This window comes from Ambystoma mexicanum, chromosome 7p (assembly GCF_040938575.1).
Source record: "Ambystoma mexicanum isolate Mex_15411 chromosome 7p, UKY_AmexF1_1, whole genome shotgun sequence".
Taxonomy (NCBI): Eukaryota; Metazoa; Chordata; class Amphibia; order Caudata; family Ambystomatidae; genus Ambystoma; species Ambystoma mexicanum.
The window spans coordinates 704,061,003-704,085,689 of NC_090939.1; the positions used below are offsets into that span (position 1 = coordinate 704,061,003).

At 44.5% G+C, this 24,687-nt stretch overlaps 1 protein-coding gene across 1 annotated transcript in view; it reads left to right on the top strand.

The window, feature by feature from the left end:
- Positions 1-24,687, top strand: part of BMX (BMX non-receptor tyrosine kinase) — a 628,237-nt gene that overhangs the window by 454,865 nt on the left and 148,685 nt on the right. The window contains exon 14 of the mRNA XM_069636784.1: positions 22,437-22,608. Within this exon, the coding sequence (XP_069492885.1) occupies positions 22,437-22,608 (172 nt within the window). The remainder of the gene's footprint in view (positions 1-22,436; positions 22,609-24,687) is intronic.

Here is a 24,687-nt window from a genome sequence, read left to right on the forward strand (position 1 = left end):
TTTTTCATGAAATAATAAAATGTTGATGTGCTGTCATAAGAACAATCTTTGTTGACCAGAGTGTTATATTCCTATGTATGTTTTAGAGGTTGATATCAGGAGTGTCTGTTTGCAAGTTAGGGTACACACGTTTTTAAGTAAGACAGTGACCAATCTTTTGATTGATTTCACATATTGTATTCCCATTTAGTAGGAGGTTGTCAACACCACACAATTGGGACCCACCCGTGTGTGAATACCACCGTGTTTTATCATGCCACATTTCTGATAATGAATTCACTGTCCTGCAACTGCACTAACTAGACAAGACCATTTACTGATTGCAGCTCTGCTCTGCTCCGGATCTGACATAACATTTGCAGAGCCATTGCCTTGTGCTACTGATCCGACTACATCCTTATAGAAAAAACGTACAGTTAGCCATCTGCGACAGCGCTGCTGGGCTTTTTATAGGGCTTCTCACCTCCCAGTTGCATCTGTGGGATTGGGTGAAGCCAGTTTGAAAGCTGACAACGTTACCTCAGAATAGAACAACACCAAGTCGCTGTGCCAAATTGTCAGAGTAAAAGAGCTCACGCAAGTCAGTTTCAGGTAATAGCAAAAGAGAGACAGAGGTTTATTGTCTTTTAAGACTACCAGCAGAAATGCATGCTGTTTCTACCAGACTCATCCCACAACAACCTGGCCCAACCACCAGACAGTCACCTTTACAGGCATGATCCTTTGATCAAATCAAATCTTAGAAAGAAGACTCTTCAAGCTATAGTCCACTGTCTAGGGAGGGGTTACCTGCCTCCTCTGCCCCTCCTTTTCCAGAACGTTGTTATAGTGCAACATAAATGAAAATGGCTCCACCACACCGATTACATGACCGGAATCCTTCTAGAAACCTCCCATCCAGACAACAATCAGGATTGCTTTCTAGAAACTTCCCATCTAGACAACAACCAGGATTGCTATATACCATTTTTGCATGTGCCAGTACTTTTTAATTGCCACCTGCTTAAACTTGTGACTCCTATGGTGCCTCGCATAGAAATGCTGTGTCCGCAGCTCCCCCAGATCCCTCAAGTTGTAATCTTAGAGAGCTGGAAGAGAAGGAGGCACAGAGTGTGGGCTTTAGGAGGTCCCCATTCTGAAGAGTGTGAAGTAACAGAGAAAACCAAGCAAACTGAAGAATGTGACGTAACAGAGAAAACTCAGAAAGTGCATTAAGGGAGAGTGAAAAATAAAACACGCGCCATGGAGGAAGGTGAAGTGAAAGTGAAAACTTGGAAGGTGGAGGCAGGCAGAGTGAAAGTGAAGCAAGGTGAAGTGAAAGACACATCGCAGAAAGTAGAATACAGTGGGACAAAAGCAGAAAGCAGAAGAAGGAGCAATACAAGCTATGACTGGAAAAATGGAGGAAGGTGAAAGAGGAAAACACGAAACATAATGAAATAAGAGTGCTTAGCCCAAGAAGGATATCAAGTGAGCTGAGGACCTTATTGCCATAAAAGAAAGGCATAAGATGTGGCCAGTGAGAAAAACAGATAGAAAAGAAAATGATGCAGCACTGACCAAAGTGCTAACAGAATAAGGACATCAAAAAGCCATGGCCAGCGACAAAGAAGGGAGAGAACAGACTAAACTGCAGAGAGAGAAAAATTCAACGCAATGTCAAAGGAAAGGCACAGAAAGGGAATTCTAAAGTTTTAGCGCAGTGCCAGTCAGGGAGGAATCAGGAAATAATTTCCCCATAATGTCCTCCTACATAATGTTCCCGGGAAAAGCCATCGGCGACATTATATAATGGTTGGGGATAGCTGGTGGGTATGTCCCCTGCTCCCCTTGTAATAAATAAATAAATAAATACATAAAATCAGCCATTGCGGGCGTGTACCCGCAGGTTCAATGTAATAATGTCTCCACAAAAAACAGCGACTTTTTTGTCAGGAGACATTTTTGCGGGGACTTTATTACATGGAACCGTCAGGGAGCGCAAAAGCTGAAGTCCTAACTCTGGAAGAAGGCCTGCCCGAAAATTCACTCTGAGCAGTAGTCTCGGGAAAGGTTAAGAACCTTCTAGAGATTATAAAACGGTGTGAGGGATACTTTATAAACACAGATCAACGTCCTGGAAAAGCAAATGAATCACTTGATTAGAGAATATCTCGTCTGAGCCATGTCACAGTCCACCAAGGGACCCGCAGCAAGCATGAGGAAGTGTGCATCCAGAAATGTTCTGGCAAACTAATGAGATTCACGTTTTGGGTATTTATTTTTATTTTGAAATCAAACCTTATTTGCCTTTTGTGACTAATGGCACTAACAAAGTGCAGCTACATGCAAATGTATAACTTCGATTCAGGGACCTATTTCTCATCTGACATGTCAGTTGAAAAAGTATGCTTTACAGAATAAAATACTCATGGGAGTTATGCAAATCCAACTTATTTATAATAAGAAATTCATAATACTTGAATGCATCATGGGACGTAGGATATAATTATAGCACAGCAACATTGAAATTGTGTCTTTATATGCACTTGGATGTTAAGCCATGTCTTGTTAGTTTTACAAGAACTTTTCAAGTACCAAAAAATCTAATTTCTCAAAGAAACATCACGTTTCTTACCAAATTCAACTGTCACACCTTCTGTCTATGTTACTTAATATCATTTACTATGGCTTCATAACCCGAATCAGCTTAAAGAAACCCATCAAAAGATAGATTTTGACATAATACCCATTCAAACAAAACCACAAGACCAACCACCACAAGATATTCGTTTACAAGGGGTGAGGAGCTTGGTGTCGGGACAGCAAGGTCCCCTGTGCAACTTGTCGTCTATGATCACGGTTTGGCCTGCAGCCTAGCACATGGTTTTGTCAGGGAACCAGACTGCAAGGTTCCCAGGAAGTTGAGGAGAAGTGGGTGGGTTGACAAAACCTTGTTGGTTGGTGGTGCTGGCAAGAGGATTGGTATTCCAGTACTGTCACTAGTTATTTCACAATTCAGTCCAGAGTTTTGTTTGTGCAGGGACTATTTATTGTTTCAAGTGCAGCATAACACCTGGGGCACAATGTACCCGGTTGGTGAACCATTTTTTGGATGAAATAGAACGCTACAAGAAAGGAACACGTGCACCAACCAAGAAACAGGTGACTTTTTTAGAGCCCCCCCCCCTTGGCAATATTCCACCAAGATTACATCCAAGAGAGGCAATCGAGCCGGAACCAAGAAACGGCCAAGAAGAACTTGAAAGTGCTATAAGGTTGACAAGATCCCAAACACAACTACAACAAAGAACTCCGAGACCCCAAACCTAGTGATGATTCTCTCAAGCCACATCCTCACTGCCAATGACATCAAAATACTTAACAAGGGTCTCTCGTTTGCACCCTCTAACTATACAAACTATGTGGACGCTCACATTGATTTGTTTAAATACACCAGAAAGCTGAAACTCAAGAAGTTTTTCGCTAAACAAATCAAATGGAAAAATCCCAAAACCATACATGTACCTTTGAGTGAAATCAACATGGAACATCTAGAAAATACTCACCTACTAGCATCCCTAGAGGATCCAACTGGTACCAATGGACAGACCATACAACAATCAAAGACCTCAACATTGAAGAGACTAACCTCAAAATTCCTGAAATCAAGCCAAAATCAAAATTCACACCCAATCTACAAGGAGACAACGCAATTGAAATCTTCACCAAAGCGGTAACCAGGGACCTTCAGCTCCTTGAGGATCACACTAAAATCAAATGGACCAGAATGTCCAACAATATTACCAATCTGGAAAAACTTGCACTCAAGAGCCTGCAAGCAAATCAAAAAAATCATAAGCAAGGAAGCCGACAAAGGGGGTAATCTGATGATCATGGATAGATCAGACTACATAACAATGGCCAACAATCACCTGGCATCCCATGGCTGTTATGACACCTTGAGCAGTAACCCTACCCAGGAAATGACACTTGTTGCAAACACAATGTTGGCCAAATGGCATCGCCATGGTCTCCTTTCAGACGGCAAAATCAAATACCTGCAGCCCAGACACCCCAGGATGCCCATCATCTATTTCCTTCCCAAGGTGCACAGGAAATTCAACCAGGTACCTGAAGGACGTCCCATCCTGAGCGGGATTGGATGGATAACAGAAACCTTGAACAAATATAAGAACAATGTACTGGCACCAGAAGTTCCTAAAATACCAACTTATCTTCGTGATACCATGCATACACTCCTGGTACTACAAGATGTCACTTGGCATAATGACTATACACTTCTGACTCTGGACGTGAAAACTTTGAATACAGCCGTAGACCATAGACAGGCTCTAAAAGCAATTGACTTTGCATTCGCAAAAGCCTCTGCCTCATTCTGCTCTCACCTAGAACTCACAAAAGAATTTCTCGAATTCTCTCTAACACACACCATCTTCCTGTTCAACCAGCAATACTACAAACAAACCAAAGGTATAACCATGGGGGCAACCTATGCACCTTCCATGGCCAATCTGTTCATGCATCACTTCGAGCAGGAACATGCACTCGCCAACTTGGATTTCAACAAGTTTGTCCATAAATGGTTTCGCTATATAGATGACATTCTGATGGTTTGGTCTGGTACAGCAGAACAACTAGAGCTATTTCAAGAATACCTTAACAACAATCAGTTTGGACTCGAAATATCTGGAATTTCAAGCTGCACTACAATTGACTTTCTGGACATCACCATTATGCCAGTAGGAGCTGAACTGACAACTAAGACTTTTAGGAAACCAACCAACAAGGTTTTGTCAAGCCATCCACCACAAAATATTTGTCTATACAGTTACTTGGTCCTAGATCACAATCTAAGTGAAATAAATCCCTCCCACTTTCCATTGTGTGTGTACTTTGGCTGCTCCCACTCAGTTTCATTGCATGACAATGGTGCCTAACACACTGCGTGTAGCTGTACGAAGGGGAGAATATTTATAGCTACCAATGTGTCCCATAAATAGCGATTGACAGGGTAACTTGAGCCACTCATGGATCTTGCCTAACATGCAACGGCAATACACACTGTTTTGGCACTCAATGATTCTACCCTGCCTTCATAAGGGACACCCTTTTCACACTTTTATCAAGAAATACATTCCTTCTTCCAACCTTATGTGGTCAAGTCAGAATAGTACTTGAATCTCTTAGTCGATGGATGCAAATATTCCTCATGTGTCCAATTATTTCTCATAGTTCATTTTCAGTTACATCATTGTACTTTTTTTTTTATTTTGACTGCATGAAATAACCCTACCTTCTTTTCCCTTTTAATGTAATAACTTTCCCTCTTGGGCAAACTAATACCCACCCTGTCTCCAAACATTCAAAGAGGACAGTTGCAAACATTCTAAGTAAATCTGCCTCACATGCATGTCAAACATACTATTCAACATATCCTATTACTAACCAACTGCGGGGCTGCATGTAAAAACATAAGGAAACATGTTCATTAAATCTTTAATAATAATAATAATTTGGCATTTATATAGCGCTACGAACCCTCAGGTATCTGAGCGCTGCTTATTATTACCCACGGTGTGTGGTGCTCATTTATCGACCTCGGAAGGATGAAACGCTGAGTTTGGCGCTGCCGGGATTCGAACCTGCATTCGCAGGCTCTGCACTGATGTCAAAGCGAGCGCTCTACTCGCTGTGCCACTTGACCGGCTTTCAGATGCTTGACAGACTTTTTATTAAGAAATTCTAGTTTCTTCCCATCCCTGTACTTTGATGTAGACTTTTTTCTTCCCTCTTCCCCTTTGTCATATGGAGGGTCCTCCTGTGCCTCGATTCCCTCTCAGAACTACCCCCTAGTACCACATACTTTCATCTGCCCCTGCAGGGGGGCGGCAGTAGTACCCCTGAGTACCCCATACTTTCATCTGCCCCTGTACCTATATTTGGGCGCATTCGGAAATGGGATTTCAGAAAGCATGATCTACTGTTGACATGTTTCGGCATCCTCGAGGTAGCTATTCCAGTCCTCTTTGTCTTCATCAGCAATTAATTCAGTTCTTCCATGATACTTAACCCCTGTGCATGATGCACAATACACCATTCATTCACTGTGCAATACATCTCTATATTCCAAACAATAATAAACTCACATTGCTATGCACTATCAGAACATCATAATTATCCTTCAGTCATTAAACTATTTAAAGGTCAGTTAACAATGTTATTGTATTATCATCTACGTTAATACTATTAATCTCAGAGAATCCCCCTTTCTTACAGAGGTGAGGAAAAAACTCAAAGCACACTAAACTACAGAGCAAAAGGCAGGAAGACTATATGGAAACAGTAACCAGCCAAATAAAATATATACCTCACCACAAAGAGGACAGTTATGGGAGACCTGCAACTCTATCTCCTTTTAACACTGAAGGTGACAGAGAGAAGCTCAACTCAGCCCTGAAAAACAGGGTGAACTCCACTACTTCTCCATACTGCAGAGAGCCCTGAGGGCAGGGGAGCTCACGTTTTCCTTGAAACTACCATACTGTTAGACAGAGTGTTATTGCAGACCAACTTGATGACCACAGAGGACCACCAGAGCTGTGTTCAAGAAGAAGAGCCCAGGGAACCTGGGGCCAGCTCATGCTAGACTCCTCTTTCAGTCAGTGAAAAGCTACCTTGGCTAGTTGTTCTCTCTCTGGCTGTGATAGAGCATAATCTGTAAAATATAAATATTATAGCCCTATAATCAGTAAGACAATATTGGGCCTCATTATAAGTTTGGCAGTGTGGCAAGGAAGTGGTGGTAAGGATGTTTTTTGACGGTAACAGAATTGACACCAATTTCACTGCACCGCTGAATTCGGAGTATGGAGGTAAAGTGGAGCATTTAGCGGATTTACCATCCAGTATGACCAGTCATGTTAAAAACTGCCCAAAATCCTCATGGTGTCCCACAGACTCCAAGAATGGGGCTTTATACCAGAATACGACCACTCATAATGAGATGGAAATGCCACAGGACCAAGTGGTGGTAACAGTAAACAATTCTGACTGTGAATTGGTGGATTGAGAGCCAATTTACTGCCAAACTCATAATGAGGCCCAATGTTATTTTTCTTATTTAAAAATGGTTAACTTGATCGCTTATCTCAATTACAAAATAGACTTTTATGTCTCACGTGATGCCCGTTGACTTCAATCAACTCTACTGCTGCTATTCCTTAAAGCTCAAACATGCTATGAGAGACACAGAGTTTCAGTAATTTCAAATAGTATTAAGGGGGTTTCATGCTAGCTGGTGGCGTCTTTAAGTGGGGACTATATCAGTGCCAAGTTATTTTAAAAAGTGCAACATGTGTCACATGACCTTGCTGGTGACTTCTCATCGAAAGGCCCGAACCAGTGCACCATGCATTTCTGTATACATCCAATGGCAAAATCGGTGGGACTCATAGAAATAAGAGAATTCACTTAGTATAGGGAGAGAGATTTCTAGCTTGTACAAGCATCCATAAACACCTTCTACCTATAAGGGAAAGGTGTTTTACCATGGCACAACATAGTCAGTCTATGGGCCTCATTACACGGTAGGCGGTAAGGGTTTACCGGTACCGGTATTTTACCGGTACCGGTAAACCCTTACCGCCTTACTACGAGGTCCCTTTGCGGGTTGGAGAATTTAACGCCTGCTTTTTCAAGGCATTAAAAACCAACCCGCAAAGGGACCAGGGAGCTAATTACGGTACCGCAATTTGTGGCACCGTAATTAGCGCCTTCCCCATTCCCATAGAGCCCTATGGGGCAAAAATGGGAATGGGGAAGGGCAATGGGGGAAGGGGGAATTACCGCCCCACCAACCTTGGAATAGGGCAGTAATTCCTCTTTCCACCAAGTCAGTGCCGGTATTTTACCGGCATGGACCAAGGTGCTAATAGCACCTTGGTCCACCGCCTACCGTGTAATGAGGCCCTATATGTTATGCAATATAGCTAACACATGTTTATTATCTCAACAATAGAGAACATAGCAGTGTTAATGCATTTACGATGAGTACAGTGATGATGTCTTTCACCTTACTATGTCCACTCAAAAGCGTTCATCTATTTTTGGGGCGTACATAAATGAAAGGCCTAAAAGCCTTGCTTATGGCTTTTAGGCCTTCCCTTTGTGCCATGCCCCATTTTCCTTAATTTGTATGGCAGAGAGGAGGGGCGGATTGTAGCTCATGATTCGGCCACGCCCTTCCTCTCTGCCATACACATACTATAGCCTTTGCTCCGACATGGATTTTCAATCTGGTGCAAATGCTCTGGGTTCCTATGGAGTCCGACGAATTTTGACACCAGCAGAAAGCAGGCAGAGTTCATAGGAATCAGTTGTAAACACCTCCTGCCATGCGTCTGAGAAAGACAGAGGCTCTCTGGTATACACGATGCAACATACATAGTCCTTTTTGATTTCTAAAAAGTAATCCTATGTAGACTGTCCACTACAAAATGTTCAAATGGATGTGTAGATATTTCCACCCAAACCTATATGCACAGGTAGTTGGTTTGTAAAAAAAAAAAACTCTGCAGCTAAAGTATTGTTTCATATCCCGGTATAACCAACGTATTTCAAGAGGATGACCTATGTGTGCTATTGGGCTAAGGTAACACCTTATAAGAAAACATGTAAATTGTCAACACATCTCAATTCCGAATGACAAATGGATTCATCCATTTTGTTACATGACCCCAACTGTCACACCTTCTATCTATATCCTTTAAAATAATGTAATTTCGGTCCATAAATCACTCACCTACAAAAAGCATAGATGTGTACATAACACTTTTCAAACAAAAACCACAAATACTATCACCTCATCAGTATATTAATCTATATAGTCAACCGGTACTAGTTCCACATTTCAGTGAAATTATCATTTCTGGGTTCAATTATATTTTTACTTCGACTGCTGTAAGGAAGGCATGGTATCAAAGTAAGTCAGACACAAGTGACCACAGTTCAAGGGTGTTTATTGAACATTCGATAAACACCTATCTAAACCTAAATCTAAGATGGGAGCAAGCTACAACCATCAAATAATAAAGAATACAGTCAAAGTGGAATCTTGTCAAAATAAAAGGGCCTATACTAAAAAAAAAAAAAGATTGCCAAACCTTACCGCTAATTTACAAATAGTGTAGTGGAATGTTCATGAAAAAGAAAGAAGTGTTCACAAAATGATAAGTCATGATGTTCGGGCCGTTGGCCTCCCATCCCCATGTTTTCAGCACAGGGCAAGGTGGCTCATTCAAGGCAAGCACACACTCTGGCTTCCTTGACACAAGGATACAGTTCCAATTCCAGCATCAGTGCCTTAGAGGGCCTGATGTTCAAAACAGAATTAATAATAATAATAATAATTTGGCATTTATATAGCGCTACGAACCCTTAGGTATCTGAGCGCTGCTTATTATTACCCACGGTGTGTGGTGCTCATTTATCGACCTCGGAAGGATGAAACGCTGAGTTTGGCGCTGCCGGGATTCGAACCTGCGTTCGCAGGCTCTGGACTGATGTCAAAGCGAGCGCTCTACTCGCTGTGCCACTTGACCGGAATTAGAAATGTATTTTTTCCTCTTAAAATTATATGATTTGGGTGCCTCTCCCTGGATCTGCTTGCTAGACGTAGTCATCCACTCCAGCAAACTATCTTCATATTGATACCAGAAGATTGCAATACTTTTGTAACTACGGTCTCATTAATTTGACTTTTTCACCCCTACAGAGTTTAATCTTCAGTAAAAAAGCAATTATTTTCGGTAATGTTTTCCACAATTTGAGTCAATTCTCATTTGTCCTAAATTGTCAATTCCTCATGGTGTAATCAACCAATATGTTCATTGTGGTAAGGGCAACACACTTTGAGGGGACCATTACCACATGCTAGGATAAAATTCAATTTTTAAGAGTAATTCTGCCTCTCTCTTACTAAAAACTCTCCCTCTAGACCTCTGCAGTTCTCTGGCACCAACTCTCTATGTGTAAAGTGCTTTGCTAAACAGAAGGCCGGAGGGAGATCACTTTCTTCAGCTGGATCCCCCTTATGGAACAGCCTCCCCCTCCCACTTCATCTTAAGCAGGACCTCCTAAATTCTGGAAACTCGTCAAGACCTTCCTCTTCACGATTTGTCCCTTCTCTGTTAATCTCAAAGTCACTTTGATTGGTGGCCAGGGCCCTTATGTATCCCTCAGGGAGTTGGTCTCCCACACCCAATCTCCCCAGCCTCTGCCTACCTCTCAGCACTTGCATTGGCATCCTCCGGCCTCACTTCTGTAGGCTTCCACTTTCCACCCAATAGCACTTACCATACTATGCATGTCATTTGCTGTTCACCCACAAGCACGGACATTGCAGAACGTACCCACACCCCCATTTCCCCTCTTCTCGCTGCACTTGCATGTTCTGAATACTCTCAAGGCATTGTAATTCCGTCCCATGTTCCCTCCCTGATGCCCTGTGGGAGCTTTGAAACAGAATTTACTTACTGTATAAGTGCCTAACAAATGCCCAACAAATACAGAAAAACATTGATTGATTGTTTATTTACTATGCACTTATACACAAGTGTTTCAAAGTGCAATCATGCATGGGAGGGGAAGATACAGGGAACACAAGACAAACAATCTTACTAGGCATGGTACACTCATATTATGCAGATGAACAGAAACAGGAAGTGTGTGGGGGGGGGGCAATAGGAAGCAAGTGCACACAGTCCCATCAGATGAGCTATGTGCAGAGAGATACCACTGTCATGGGTCGTAACCAAAGTGCAGTAGTGCTGCGGCAAGTGCAAGTGCTGGAGACTGGTGAGGAAACTTGGGACCTGTGAGGCTCTGAAAGTGAACCAGGCAGCCAGTCGGAGAAACTGAGCAGAATTAGAGGCGAGAAATAGAGAGAGCAGAAAGAGGTGGTTAACCGGGGAGGCAAAGAGGAAAGTCTTGAGGAGTTTCCAGAACATAAGGAGATCCTGATGGAGATGGGGCACACCTGGAGCGGACAAATATCTGCCCCCCAAGTCTCTGCTTGGAGAAGTGGATCCCCCACAGAGAGTTGGAGGAAGAGCAGCAGAGGGCTCGGGAAGGTGAGTCTTTAGGAAGAGAGCATTGCAGATAGAGTGGGCTAAGGCCCCAGGCCCAGAAAGCCTTGTGGACAATACAAAGGGTTGTGAACTTAATCCTTGCAGCTACAGGGAGCCAGTGAAGAGATTTCAGCACTGGATAGATGCGGTCCCTGGGCTTGAGGCCAAGGATAAGTCTTGTGGTTCTGTTCTGGATGAGTTGAAGAGGACGGAGGGTAGAAAAGGGCAGGTTGAGTAAGAGGCTGTTGCAGTAGTCCTGCCTAGAGAGGACCAGGGTGTCAGACTTCGGCTCCACCTCCTCCTTCTCCTCACCTGAATCTTCTGATATTGAGTCCTTTACCGTAGTCCGGATTCGGGGACGTTCCTTCTTCTTGATAGAGATAAGATCCTTAGGTGTTCTAACCTTCTTATCGTGCAAGTAAGGTCTGGCCCCTCCGGAGGCCACCGTGGCAGAAGTGGAAACCTGCCGTGGGGGGCTCCCAGTGGGCCAGCCTCGGTGCCCAAGGGAAAAAGCCGGAACGGCAGAAAAAACCCTTGAATGAAGATCTGCAGGCAAGGTGAGGAGTGTTTCCTAAGGCCAGGTATAAGGCAGGTTCTCCCAGGTTCTCCCAGGCTGAGATGATGAAGATTCAGGAATGATGGATTGAAAAGCTAGAGCTTTCTCCAAAGTCAGGCCACTGCAGAATGCCGGGAGTGTCAGATGCTCCGGACACCGAAGCAGATAGGAGCCGCAAGCAGTGTAATGTACAGGAAGGCAGAGCGAGGAGCTGAGTGCAAAGGGATTCGCAAGCGGAGAAAAAGTAAACAGGATGGTAAGCAAGAAGCGGAACGCGAAAAGGATCGCGAGCGGAGAAAAAGGAATCAGAAAGGCAGAGCGAGGAGCTGAGTGCAAAGGGATTCGCAAGCGGAGAAAAAGTAAACAGGATGATAAGCAAGAAGCGGAACGCGAAAGGGATTGCGAGCGGAGAAAAAGTAAACAGGAAGGTAAGCAAGAAGCAGAACGCGAAAGGGATCGCGAGCGGGGAAAAAGGAATCAGAAAGGCAAAGCGAGGAGCTGAGTGCGAAGGGATTCGCAAGCGGAGAAAAAGTAAACAGGATGATAAGCAAGAAGCGGAACGCGAAAGGGATTGCGAGCGGAGAAAAAGTAAACAGGAAGGTAAGCAAGAAGCAGAACGCGAAAGGGATCGCGAGCGGGGAAAAAGGAATCAGAAAGGCAAAGCGAGGAGCTGAGTGCGAAGGGATTCGCAAGCGGAGAAAAAGTAAACAGGATGGTAAGCAAGAAGCGGAATGCGAAAGGGATCGCGAGCGGAGAAAAAGTAAACAGGAAAGTAAGCAAGAAGCGGAACGCGAAAGGGATCGCGAGCGGGGAAAAAGGAATCAGAAAGGCAAAGCGAGGAGCTGAGTGCAAAGGGATTCGCAAGCGGAGAAAAAGTAAACAGGATGGTAAGCAAGAAGCGGAATGCGAAAGGGATCGCCGGTTACGAAAAACCTCATAGAACTAGAACACAGAGCGGACAAAAAGGGGAGACGGACACAGGAGAAAATAACAAGCTCACGCCGAAAACGAGAGCAAGAAGGATACTTGAAAGAAAGTTACGAGCTAGTAGAGCGCTGGTAGAAGTGTAAGCAATACACAGATACAACGCGCCGAGCTGGAGGCGGAGCCTAGATTTATAGTGGAGGCAGCCATGTTGGGTGTGGACTAGAGCGTCCATCGATCCCACAGCTTCCACCCTCGATTCCTGACAGTATACCCCCTCTTCCTTGGGGGTCCCCCCGGTTTGCCTGGCTGAAAACGATGGAACCTTTTCACAAGATGAGGAGCATGTATGTGGTAGTCAGGCTCCCAGGTTCTCTCCTCCTTAGGATAGCCCCTCCAATGTACCAGGTACTGTAATCTGCCCTTACGATACCTGGAATCGATCAAACGAGCCACCTCGTACTCGTCCGGGGCAGGATCAACCTTAGGGCGTCCCTTATGAACAGGCCTCTGAAATGGGTCTTCCTTGTAGGCCTTGAGAAGAGAAGTGTGAAAGACAGGGTGAATCCTCTTGAGGGAATCCGGAAGTTTAAGTTTGAAAGCCACCGGATTGATCTGTTGAACAATGGGAAAGGGTCCTAGAAATCTAGAAGAAAACTTCCCCTTGTGAATCCATCTGGGAAGAAATCTGGTTGACAGCCATACCAATTGTCCCACCTTCCAGTCGGGGTTTGAGCGTCTGCTCCTGTCTGCCCACTTCTTCTGGGCATCCTGGCTGGCTAGATGAGCTTTCTTGGCTGTCTCCTGTACCTCGTGCAGATCTCTGAGAGCCTCATCTAAGGCCGGAACCTTGGTCGATCGTGTGTTAACCAAGGGTAGATAGTGTGGGTTGAAACCGTATGTACAAAAGAACGGACTCATCTGTATGGTGGTGTGAATTGCATTGTTATAAGCAAACTCTGCCTGGGAGAGAAATTCAAACCACCTTTCTTGCTGTGGACTACAGAAGCACCTAAGGTACTGTTCCAAGCTGGCATTGAGTCTTTCTGTTTGGCCGTTGCATTGGGGGTGATAACCCGAGGAGAGAGCCCTATGGATTCCCAGAACCCGACAGAGAGTGGCCCAGAATCTTGAGGTGAATTGGGAACCACGATCAGAGACTATAGTCCTAGGCAAACCATGCAGGCGGACTACGTCACGGAGGAAGACGGCAGCTGTCTCAGAAGCCGAAGGCAGTTGCTGAAAGGCTGAAAAGTGTGCCAACTTGCTGAAGGAGTCACAGGTGACCATAATTACAGTCATACCAGAAGACACCGGAAGATCCACAATGTAATCCATGGAAATATGTTCCCAGGGGCGATTAGCTAGAGGAGGCTGTTGCAACAACCCTATTGGCCTACCCATCTGATACTTGTTTGCAGCACAAACAGAGCAAGTAGAGACGTATTGACTCACGTCCTTTCTTAGCGTTGGCCACCAGAAACCCCTACTTATTAAGTCATATGTCTTTCTGATGCCAGGATGACCTGTCAAGGGCAAGTCATGGCACCAGGAAAGAACCATTCTTTGAAGCTTCTTGGTGGGAATATAGAGCGCCTCCTCATGGTAATACAATCCATCCTTCCCTTTGGTGGTAGTATGCGCGAGCTCTGGGCAACTCTGATACAGGGGTATAAGCTCCTTGAGAAAAGTGGTTGTGGAAGCCAAAATCCTGAGCTTGGGGAGAACAAAGTCATGTCCTTGATATAATCCTGATACTTCCCCCTTACTTGGGGATAAGGCATCAGCCTTCTTGTTCTCCGTCCCAGGAATGTAAGTTATCACAAAGTCATGCTGTAGAAAGAAATAGGCCCATCGGGCATGACGGGCATTGGTGCATTCCATCTGCTGGAGTACCCTGAGATTTCTGTGATCGGTGCGAATCAAGAAGCTATGAGCCGCTCCCTGTAGGAGATGACGCCATTCCTGACAAGCTAGCTTGATGGCTAGTAGCTCTCTTTCCAATACGGAATAGTTCCGTTCGCTACATGTTAAGGTCTTGGAAAAATAAGCTACAGGATGCTCAAGATCGTCCTCCGATTCTTGGAGGAGAATGGCTCCCACTGCTCCAATGGAGGCATCAGTCTCCATGATGAATCGTCTTGTCTGGTCAGGTTGGATCAGGATGGGAGCCGTGGAGAATCTTTCTTTAAGGAGTTGGAAAGCCTTCTGAGGTTCTCCTTCAAAAGAAAACCGTACTCCCTTCTTAAGTAGAGAGGTCAAGGGGAGCACAGTTTGTGAGAAGTTGGGGATGAAACGCCGATAAAAATTAGCTAAACCCAGAAAACTCTGTAGCTCCTTTATGTTTCCGGGTTCCTTCCAATCGTGAATGGCCTTAACCTTTCTTGGGTCCATTTCGATCCCTTCATGAGAAAGGATAAACCCAAGGTAGGACACAGAAGTGGCTTCAAACTGACATTTTTCGGGCTTGACCAACAACCGATGGATAAGGAGTCTTCTCAACACCTTCTTGACCTGTGCTCTGTGTTCATCAAGAGATTTGGAGTAGACGAGGATATCGTCTAGGTAGACCACCACGGATAGGTATAACATGTCAGCCAACACCTTGTCCATATACCTCTGGAAAACTGCCGGGGCATTGACAAGACCGAAAGGCATGACTCTATACTCGTACAAGCCGAACAGAGTGCGAAAGGCGGTCTTCCGTTCGTCCCCCTCCTTGATCCTAAGGAGGTGGTAGGCCCCTCTTAGATCTAGCTTAGTGAAATACCTAGCCCCTTGAACCGCCTCCAGGATGTCTCGTATAAGGGGCATGGGGTACCTATCCCTTATAGTGATCTTATTAAGTCCTCTAAAGTCTATGCATGGGCCCAACTCATCCGAATCCTTCTTGGGGATAAAAATCAATGATGCACCGCAGGATGACTTGGATTCCTGGATAAGCCCGTTCTGTAGATTAGCGTCCAGATATTCTCTGGGGGCCCTTCGTTCCGGAAGGGACAGGGGATACATCCTTCCGAAAGGAACAATAGAATCTGGCACTAGGTCGATTGAGCAGTCCTCTGCCCGGTGTGGGGGTAGCTGCTTAGGTAGAGTATCCAGAAAGACTTTGGTGTATTCATGGTATTGGGGCGGAACTGTTGCTACAATTAAGGAGCTGGGAGCTTCGGAACCTTCTCCAGTCACCACCATAGCCGCAGTAGTATTCAGACAGTTTGATTTGCAGAATTGGGAGTCGAAGCACACCTTGTTGGCAGACCAATCGATAAGAGGATTATGTCTCCTCAACCAAGGTATTCCCAGAACTAAAGGAAAATGAGCTGCACGTATCTGGTCAAATACTAGGAGTTCTTGGTGATTGCCTACTCTAATCTGCAATGGAATCGACTCCCACAGGATAGGACCCGAAGAAAGAGGTACACCATCCACACCCTCAACAGGTATAGGTCTGGGCTTGGGTCTGGTAGAGACTATGTTCTCCTTAGCCCACTTAATGTCCATGAAGTTACCCGCGGCACCACAATCCAACATTGCCAATACCTCAACTGATGTCGCTTCAGATAACTTCACGTGGACCTTGAAAACCATTAAACTACTGTCTTCGCTCTCTTCAAGGGTTCTTGAGTGGTTGCAAGGGTAACTGCCAGGTCCCCCGAGACTTCCCTTGCAACAGCCCGGGGGTGGAAGTTTTCCTTCTTCCTAGGAGGAACTTCTGGACAGTTTCTCAGCAGGTGTTTAGAGGATCCACAATACATGCACAATCCCGCCTCTCGGCGCCGTCTCCTTTCTTCAGGAGTCAGAGGTCCACGAGCTGCTCCTATCTGCATTGACTCTTCGGTGGATGATATCGGTCTCTGGAGTGGAGTCTGGGAGGGCAGGCCTATCATCTGTGAGGTTCCCCGTGGACGTCTCCTTTCTTGTCTGCGTTCATGCAGCCTGAACTCTATCTGGAGGGACAAGGTCATCAAGTCACGAAATTACTGTGGTCTGGCTATCCTCGCAAGCTCATCCTTGATCTCGTCCTGAAGTCCTCTTCTGAAGATCGTCTGTTGAGCCGAGTCCGGCCAGTCCGCCTTTGCAGCCAGTTGGAGGAAGCGTGAGATATATGTTTGCACGTCTGTATTTCCTTGACGGACATCAAGCATGGCTTCTAATGAGGAGTATAGAACCTCAGGTCTATCAAATCTATCCTTAAAGGCTGTCACAAACTGATCGTAGACATTTAGGGAAGGATCATCATTGGAGACCAGTGGAGTTGCCCATGATAAGGCATTCCCAGAGAGATTGGCAATTATGAATCCAACCTTGGCACGGCTAGACTCATATGCATGAGGCCTGAATGTGAAGTATACTTTACAGGCGTCCAGGAAATCCTTGAGACCTCCTGGATGACCATCATACTTGCCGAATGAGAGAGGCATCGTGGGTAGGTCTCCGTGGTCATCTCGACGGAACACTACTTGTTGGCGAAGGACTATGTTTTCAGCCAGTAGGGATTGTACTTCAGCTGTCAGGTTCTGTATAGCTGCTACTAGTTCCTGGTATTGTTCCAAAGATGCCATGTTTGTAGTTGGGCGTTGTATGCTGTCAGACTTCGGCTCCACCTCCCCCTTCTCCTCACCTGAATCTTCTGATATTGAGTCCTTTACCATAGTCCGGATTCGGGGACGTTCCTTCTTCTTGATAGAGATAAGATCCTTAGGTGTTCTAACCTTCTTATCGTGCAAGTAAGGTCTGGCCCCTCCGGAGGCCACCGTGGCAGAATTGGAAACCTGCCGTGGGGGGCTCCCAGTGGGCCAGCCTCGGTGCCCAAGGGAAAAAGCCGGAACGGCAGAAAAAACCCTTGAATGAAGATCTGCAGGCAAGGTGAGGAGTGTTTCCTAAGGCCAGGTATAAGGCAGGTTCTCCCAGGTTCTCCCAGGCTGAGATGATGAAGATTCTGGAATGATGGATTGAAAAGCTAGAGCTTTCTCCAAAGTCAGGCCACTGCAGAATGCCGGGAGTGTCAGATGCTCCGGACACCGAAGCAGATAGGAGCCGCAAGCAGTATAATGTACAGGAAGGCAGAGCGAGGAGCTGAGTGCAAAGGGATTCGCAAGCGGAGAAAAAGTAAACAGGATGGTAAGCAAGAAGCGGAACGCGAAAAGGATCGCGAGCGGAGAAAAAGGAATCAGAAAGGCAAAGCGAGGAGCTGAGTGCAAAGGGATTTGCAAGCGGAGAAAAAGTAAACAGGATGGTAAGCAAGAAGTGGAATGCGAAAGGGATCGCGAGCGGAGAAAAAGTAAACAGGAAGGTAAGCAAGAAGCGGAACGCGAAAGGGATCGCGAGCGGGGAAAAAGGAATCAGAAAGGCAAAGCGAGGAGCTGAGTGCGAAGGGATTCGCAAGCGGAGAAAAAGTAAACAGGATGGTAAGCAAGAAGCGGAATGCGAAAGGGATCGCCGGTTACGAAAAACCTCATAGAACTAGAACACAGAGCGGACAAAAAGGGGAGAGGGACACAGGAGAAAATAACAAGCTCATGCCGAAAACGAGAGCAAGAAGGATACTTGGAAGAAAGTTACAAGCTAGTAGAGCGCTGGTAGAAGTGTAAGCAATACACAGATACAACGCGCCGAGCCGGAGGCGGAGCCTAGATTTATAGTGGAGGCAGCCATGTTGGGTGAGGACTAGAGCGTCCATCGATCCCACAGCTTCCACCCTCGATTGCTGACACAGGGCTATAGAGATGGTTAGCCTCTGGGAGAAGGTGAGAAAAGGTAAAATACCTCAGAGAAGGTGCAGTTGGTAGTGGGACTTTTTAGAGATGTCCATGATGTGAGATGAGAAGGATAGAGTGGAGTCAAAGATGACCCCCAGATTTTTTGCCTCTTTGGTAAGTGGAGGCGCAGGGCCAAGGGATGCCAGCCAGAGAGAAAGAGGGAAGGCAGGAGCAGAGGTCTCGATGGGGACAGCCTCTATCTTACTGGCATTGAGGCAGAGGTTGTTTGCAGCACACCATGACTGAATTGCGGACAGACAGTCAATTATGAGTGAGGAAGAGGAAGAAGCCGAGGGTAGCTTGAAGGAGAGCTGCATGTCATCTGCATAACACTGAACGTTGTAGGGGAAAGTGGCTATCATAGGGGACAAGGGGGCCATGTAGCCATTAAAAAAACAGGGGATAAGTTAGATCCCTGGGGGACACCGCACAGAGAGAGAATGATAGGGGAGAGGAAGGACCCCAATTCCACCTGGGATGGGTGGTCAGAGAGAAAGGAGGTTAGCCACGGCAGGGCCTTATCAGCGTATCACAGAGACATACGATCAGGGTGTTGTGGTTCACCGTATCGAAGGCAGAGGAGAGGTCAAGTAGAATGAGGACAAAGGGAGTGTTAGAATCAAGGTTTGAGTGTAGATCTTCATGGGTGTTCAGAAGAGCAGTTTCCGTAACTCTGGATGCTCTGAAGCCAGACTGGTGGTCATGGAAACAACCAACAAATTCAGTGTGGAGGGTAAGCTGAGAAATAGCCAACTTCTCCAGGAGTTTGCCCATCAAGGAGTGATAGAGATCAGGCGCTAGCTTTCTGGAATGGAAGGGTCCGCAGAAGTTTTTTTTTTTTTTTTTTTTAGGAGAGGGTGCACAAGGGAGTGCTTAAGAGCAGTGGAGAAAACTCCATTGGCTAAGGAGAGGTTGCAGAGGTTGCCCAAGGATAGGACAAGGGAGTCTATGAATAACTTAGAAAGTCCCTCCACTTTTTGCTGATTCCTTGGTTTTTGACAAATCTTTTCCTCACAGTCAGGCTTTATCCAAAGCCTGGCTGAGAGTGTGGCTGTTTCTGTGTGCTCTGTCTTAACAGTCCTTATGACTCTTAAGATGGAGGTAACATAGAGGTACCACAGAGGTACCTTATAGTATCCAGAGACGGTAACGCTTCTCTGTTATTCATGTGGATTTTGTGCTTGTGTGCTATGGCTCTGCATGCTGGTCTCCATTTGACCTGATTTGGTCCTTTTTGACACCTCCCCTCCATTTCACTAAATGGAGGTTTAATTCTGTGCCTCGAAGACCTGAGGAGTCCCATGGCAATCCCATGACCTCTTTCTCAACTGGAAGCCTGTATCCCAGGACGGGGGTCTGTTGTCAGCCTGAAACCATTTTTGACTGGCATATACAGATGCATGTCTGGGATAGCATGGATTCACTTTCTTTGTGTGAGAGCCCTTTATGAATGCATTTGTGTATTTGGAGGGATGGTCTGCCATTGGATGACCATGCCTCTGTTTGAATGATGCTTGGTCTGTCGTTGCAGGCTTTTTCAACTCATTGCTTCCTGTGGGTGGGGGGTTATAAGCAGAGATCCTTCCCGTTCACCTTGTCTACTGCTGGAACTCCATTCCTGTATTCATGGAAGGCATGCTGCTCGAGAAGGGACCAAAACGCGTCACAAACATTCTATGATTATCCATCAAATCCAATGCTGATACTCTACCTCCAAAGGAAACCCACTGCATTGCTCCTTCCCCCTGTTCCAGTGGGAACAACTGGATCACAGCTTCTGTTTGAATGCCTCATCGGTCTGTAGCTTCTGACCGTGTCTGCATTCCCATATCCAGAAGTGCAAGCCACTCAGCTATCACAGTGCATTCAATGCACTGCTGGAAGCAGTAGCTGGAAAGTATATGTCTTGCACTTTCTATTTAGTTGTGGCTATTTGTTGGTGCTTAAGCATCACCTATTAGCCAAAAATATTGCATCGTATTACGGATAGGAGAGTTATGGGATGTAAGGAAGCAAATATAGCTTGTGGGTTTTGTTTGGTTATTTACCCTAACAATTGACTGCCCAAGACCATGCTAATCCATATGGCCACTTCCTCTTCCTAACTGCTCTTCTCTATCCAAAGCACTTCCTCTTGGTATCGCTTTGAACTAGTTTGGTCAAGCAGTAAACTCAAACTCTGTTTTTTATACGGCCTGCAAGTGGTATTTATAAGCAGACTTCTGAGAGTTAATGGGTTAATTGCAGATGAAACTGCAGCACTGATGTAAGAAAAATGTCTTAACCAAATGTGTCTCCATCCACTTGATTTGTAAGCAGTGTGTGTGCCCTTGCATCTTTCCTTGCACCAAAGCTTTGCTCAAACAAGCATTGGCAAAGCCAACCATTTTGACTTTTCTAATGGTATAGTACAGTCATTTCTGAGACACTGCTATCTTATGCCCAGGCATCAACATTGCTCTAGTTGTTGCCATCGTATGGCCAGGTAGTACCATTACAGCAGTACCTGGCAAATGCCCATCCTATGCCCACCCAAAAGCAAAAACTATTTGCTTTGCCAATATTTGTCTTTGCACATGTCTGAGCAGCGTTGTGTAGTATTTCCTTTGTTCTGCTGTGGGGGTTTTACTTTCTTAATCCTGGAAAATTAGCTGTTTGTTTATGGTGAACTCGTGTACACTTTTTCAGATGATGTGGGTGCAGGGACACATGACCTTTTCTATTTGTTTTATCTTGTCTACTGTATTTTATCTATTTGTGAGTGAGTGTTTTGTATAATCTGCAAATATGGTTATGCATATTTCCTTCTCGGCAGATTCCATGTTTGCAGTGGTTTTCAGACACAACAATGATTGACAGTAGATTTCTGTTACATTTTCAAATATTGTGGCAGTCAGAAAAGCAAATGTTTCAACTTTGCGCAGCTCCACACGTCGGAAACCAACTTCCTACATGCCCGAGCTTTATAAATACAACACTGCAAAAGCAGACATGTTTACCATGTGAATGCTACAAAAACATATATTTGAAGATGAAATACCCTTTTTTGGAGTTAGCCTATTATTTGAAGTGTCAGAATCTTAAAGCTCCAATTAGCATGCAATATGCACTATGGATAATATTTGAAAAAACTCATTATCATTAATAGTACCACGTGTGCCATACAAGGACGGTTATACAATCAGGCAATTCTAGGTGGGCACAGAGGGTTCCCCCAGCTGGGGGCACCACCACTCATCACACTGGTCTCACAAACAACAACCAACAGCATTAACTACTGCAACAGGAAAGAGCCACTAAACTGGCATTGCACCTGGGCAACACAAATCCTTCAATCGAGCCTGTTAGCATTTTGCTTCTAGAATAAATAATGAATTACTTCTTTAGAATTATCCAAATAATTGCAATGTTAGAATATTAAAGCTTCACTTCAGAATTCGACATGCAAAATGTGTGTGTATTTAGAAACGTGCTTCCTGCGACAGTCACCAGGTTTGGCATACGAGGCCAGTTCTAAAATAAAGCAATGTTAGGTGGCATGCGAGGGTTCTAGCAGCAACTACAAGACTGGCGTCCTAAACAATAAATGAGACATTATTGTCAAGGGGTGGCGAGCCACAATGGCGCATCACATGTGGCAGTGTAAATCCTTGCACCAGTTCTGTTGGCTCTGTTGGCTTATACTTTGTAAGACAAAAGTAAGCACTAAAAAAAAGTGAACAAATGTGGGCCCAATTCATGGAATTTTTTGCACGGTTCAAAGTGACTTTGCACTGCTGAAAAGTGACTTTGCACTGCCGACACAAACCCTGACTCATGGAAAAGCGTATTTTTGCAGGGCAAAGTCTGTGCAAAGTGATTTTGTACTGCAAAAATGACTATGCACTGACTTTGCACTGCAAAAATACACCTTGCACATTTCCATGAATCGGGCCCGTGTGGCTACATTTTTTACTTCTCATTTTCAAATACCAATAAATAACTCTAATTGGGATTTCAATATCCGTGCAGTGACCCTTTTCTATTGCGCACTATTAAATGACAGTATTATGTGTTTTGTTCTGCAAGGGACCTGGGAGCTAAGGCGCTCAGAGATTGTCCTGCTAGAGGAACTTGGCAGTGGGCAGTTTGGAATGGTGCACCGAGGGATGTGGAAAGCAACATTTGATGTTGCCGTCAAGATGATTAAAGAGGGATCAATGTCAGAGGATGACTTCATAGAGGAAGCCCAGACCATGATGTGAGTTAAGCCTTCTTTATCAATACCAACCCTTGGAAACAACTGTTTTTACATTTGAATATATTGTTCATAATGTTCAGTTTAACTGTTCAAGTCATCTGAAGTATATGCGAAATGCCTGCTGTGCAAATCCAGTGACTTTTTCTTCCCAAAGAATCTCACACGGATGGTCTTCAGTAAAAATGGAAGCTTACTCCTGCGTGTTGTGGGTACATAAGGTCTGACATTCGGGGCCAATTTAGATTGCTTAACAGCTGAGCCTGCAGATGCAACTGACTCTGTCAAAATCAGAAGGTACAGGTGATTCTCCCATTTTCCCTATTAATGAAGATACATCTGGACAAAAATACCTTACACGCGGCTCTACATTATTCATAAAGCAACCTAAGTACTGCACGAGTTTCCCTATGTATTCCACGATCAGGCCTGATTTTTGGATCATAATGCCTGCGTCAAAACAAGTAGTTTTAAAAATAAGTTGTATCAGTGGTGTAGGAGTTTGTCATTTGCAGTCCATGTTAATGGTCGTTGCAGTCCTTGCCAGCAAGTTCAAAACGCAATTTTACTAATCACAGAAAAAGGCATCCTGTCTGTCTCACGGTCCAGTGCCAACTGACTTTGTGAACAGACCTTGGTGTGAAACTACAGCTTAAACTCCACCCCAAAGGCAGTCAAAATACCCAAATGGGGCTGTGGCAGATTTTGTATTAGACTTTGGGAGGGAGCTGTATCTCTGAGTGTGCTGCCGCAAAAAAAAAAAAAAAAAAAAAAAAACTTCCCCATAAAACCTGATAGGTTTACTATTGGACAACAATATTGTTGTGGGTCTATCCCCAGAACACACAGGAACAATTTATTATTAGCCTTATTTAAAAGATTATCTTGTGATGTCAACAATAACTTCCCTGCACAGTGTTATCACTTAAACAACAAACAATTACACCTGCAATATATTGTCTCTTGTATTCATAAATATAACCTTGCAAGGAATGATCTGATTCTTTTATCTATCATTTACGTGGTGGTCAGTCAAAATCTCGAAAACAAAATCTCGAATGACAAAAAGCCCGAAACAAAAATCTCGAAAAAAAAAATATCTAATTTTTTATTTATTTATTTATATATGTTTTTGGGGTCAGGTAAGTAAATAAAAGGGGTAAAATAAAAAAAAAATGAGAAAAAAGGGGGGTTGGGGGGGGAACCCCCCATTTTGGAAAAAATCACATTGAAAAAAAAATTCGATATTTTTTTTTTCGGCCTTTTGTATTCGCGATTTTTGTTTTCGAGATTTTTTGATTCGATATTATCACTATGAACCCATTTACGTATATTCAGTTGTAGAGATAATATATGGACAATAAAAACAAAACAGTACAATCAACCAATACATATTCTTCAGCGTTAGCAATAATGTAGTTGAATATAGTCCTAGCATACAACCCTTCTATTCTAAAACCGCAACCAATCAACGAAGTGTACATACATTTAACAAATGGCACAGTAACACGTACTTAACATTATACTCACATAGTTCACAGCGCTGGTTGTCAGATGTGGTGAGGCGTGCAGGTTGACCCAGTTGGAATCAGCCAAGTGGATTACTGCTTTCCATCCACTAGTGCACTGGTAGATTCACTTATCCTGGCTGGGAAACTGCAAGTAAGAGCAGAGGTGTGTCTTTGTTCTTTGCACATCCTTGCCACACATCAAACCCAGTGTAATCCCATGCACTAGAGATTACTTGGAAACATATTTAAAAAATGCATCATCAGCTCTATCCAAGACCATGGGAAGAAACGATTTAAAAATGGGTGTACAGGCTTAATATAGAAGCAGACAAGGAATCAGAATTTAGAAAAATGGACAAAAGGCCAACTTGAGGGACAGAGAGCGGATTTGCTCATTTCTTGTAGATGCATTTCAATGAGTTGCTTCTTCCTACTAAAAAGAGTCCGAAAATCCATACAGCTATGCGGGTCATCTCTGCCTGGCAGCTCTATTCTCCCACATGCAATCCGCTCACTGGGACATTCAGGAACCTTGCCTTTCTGCTGTTTGGTGCTTTGATTTAGAGTCAAG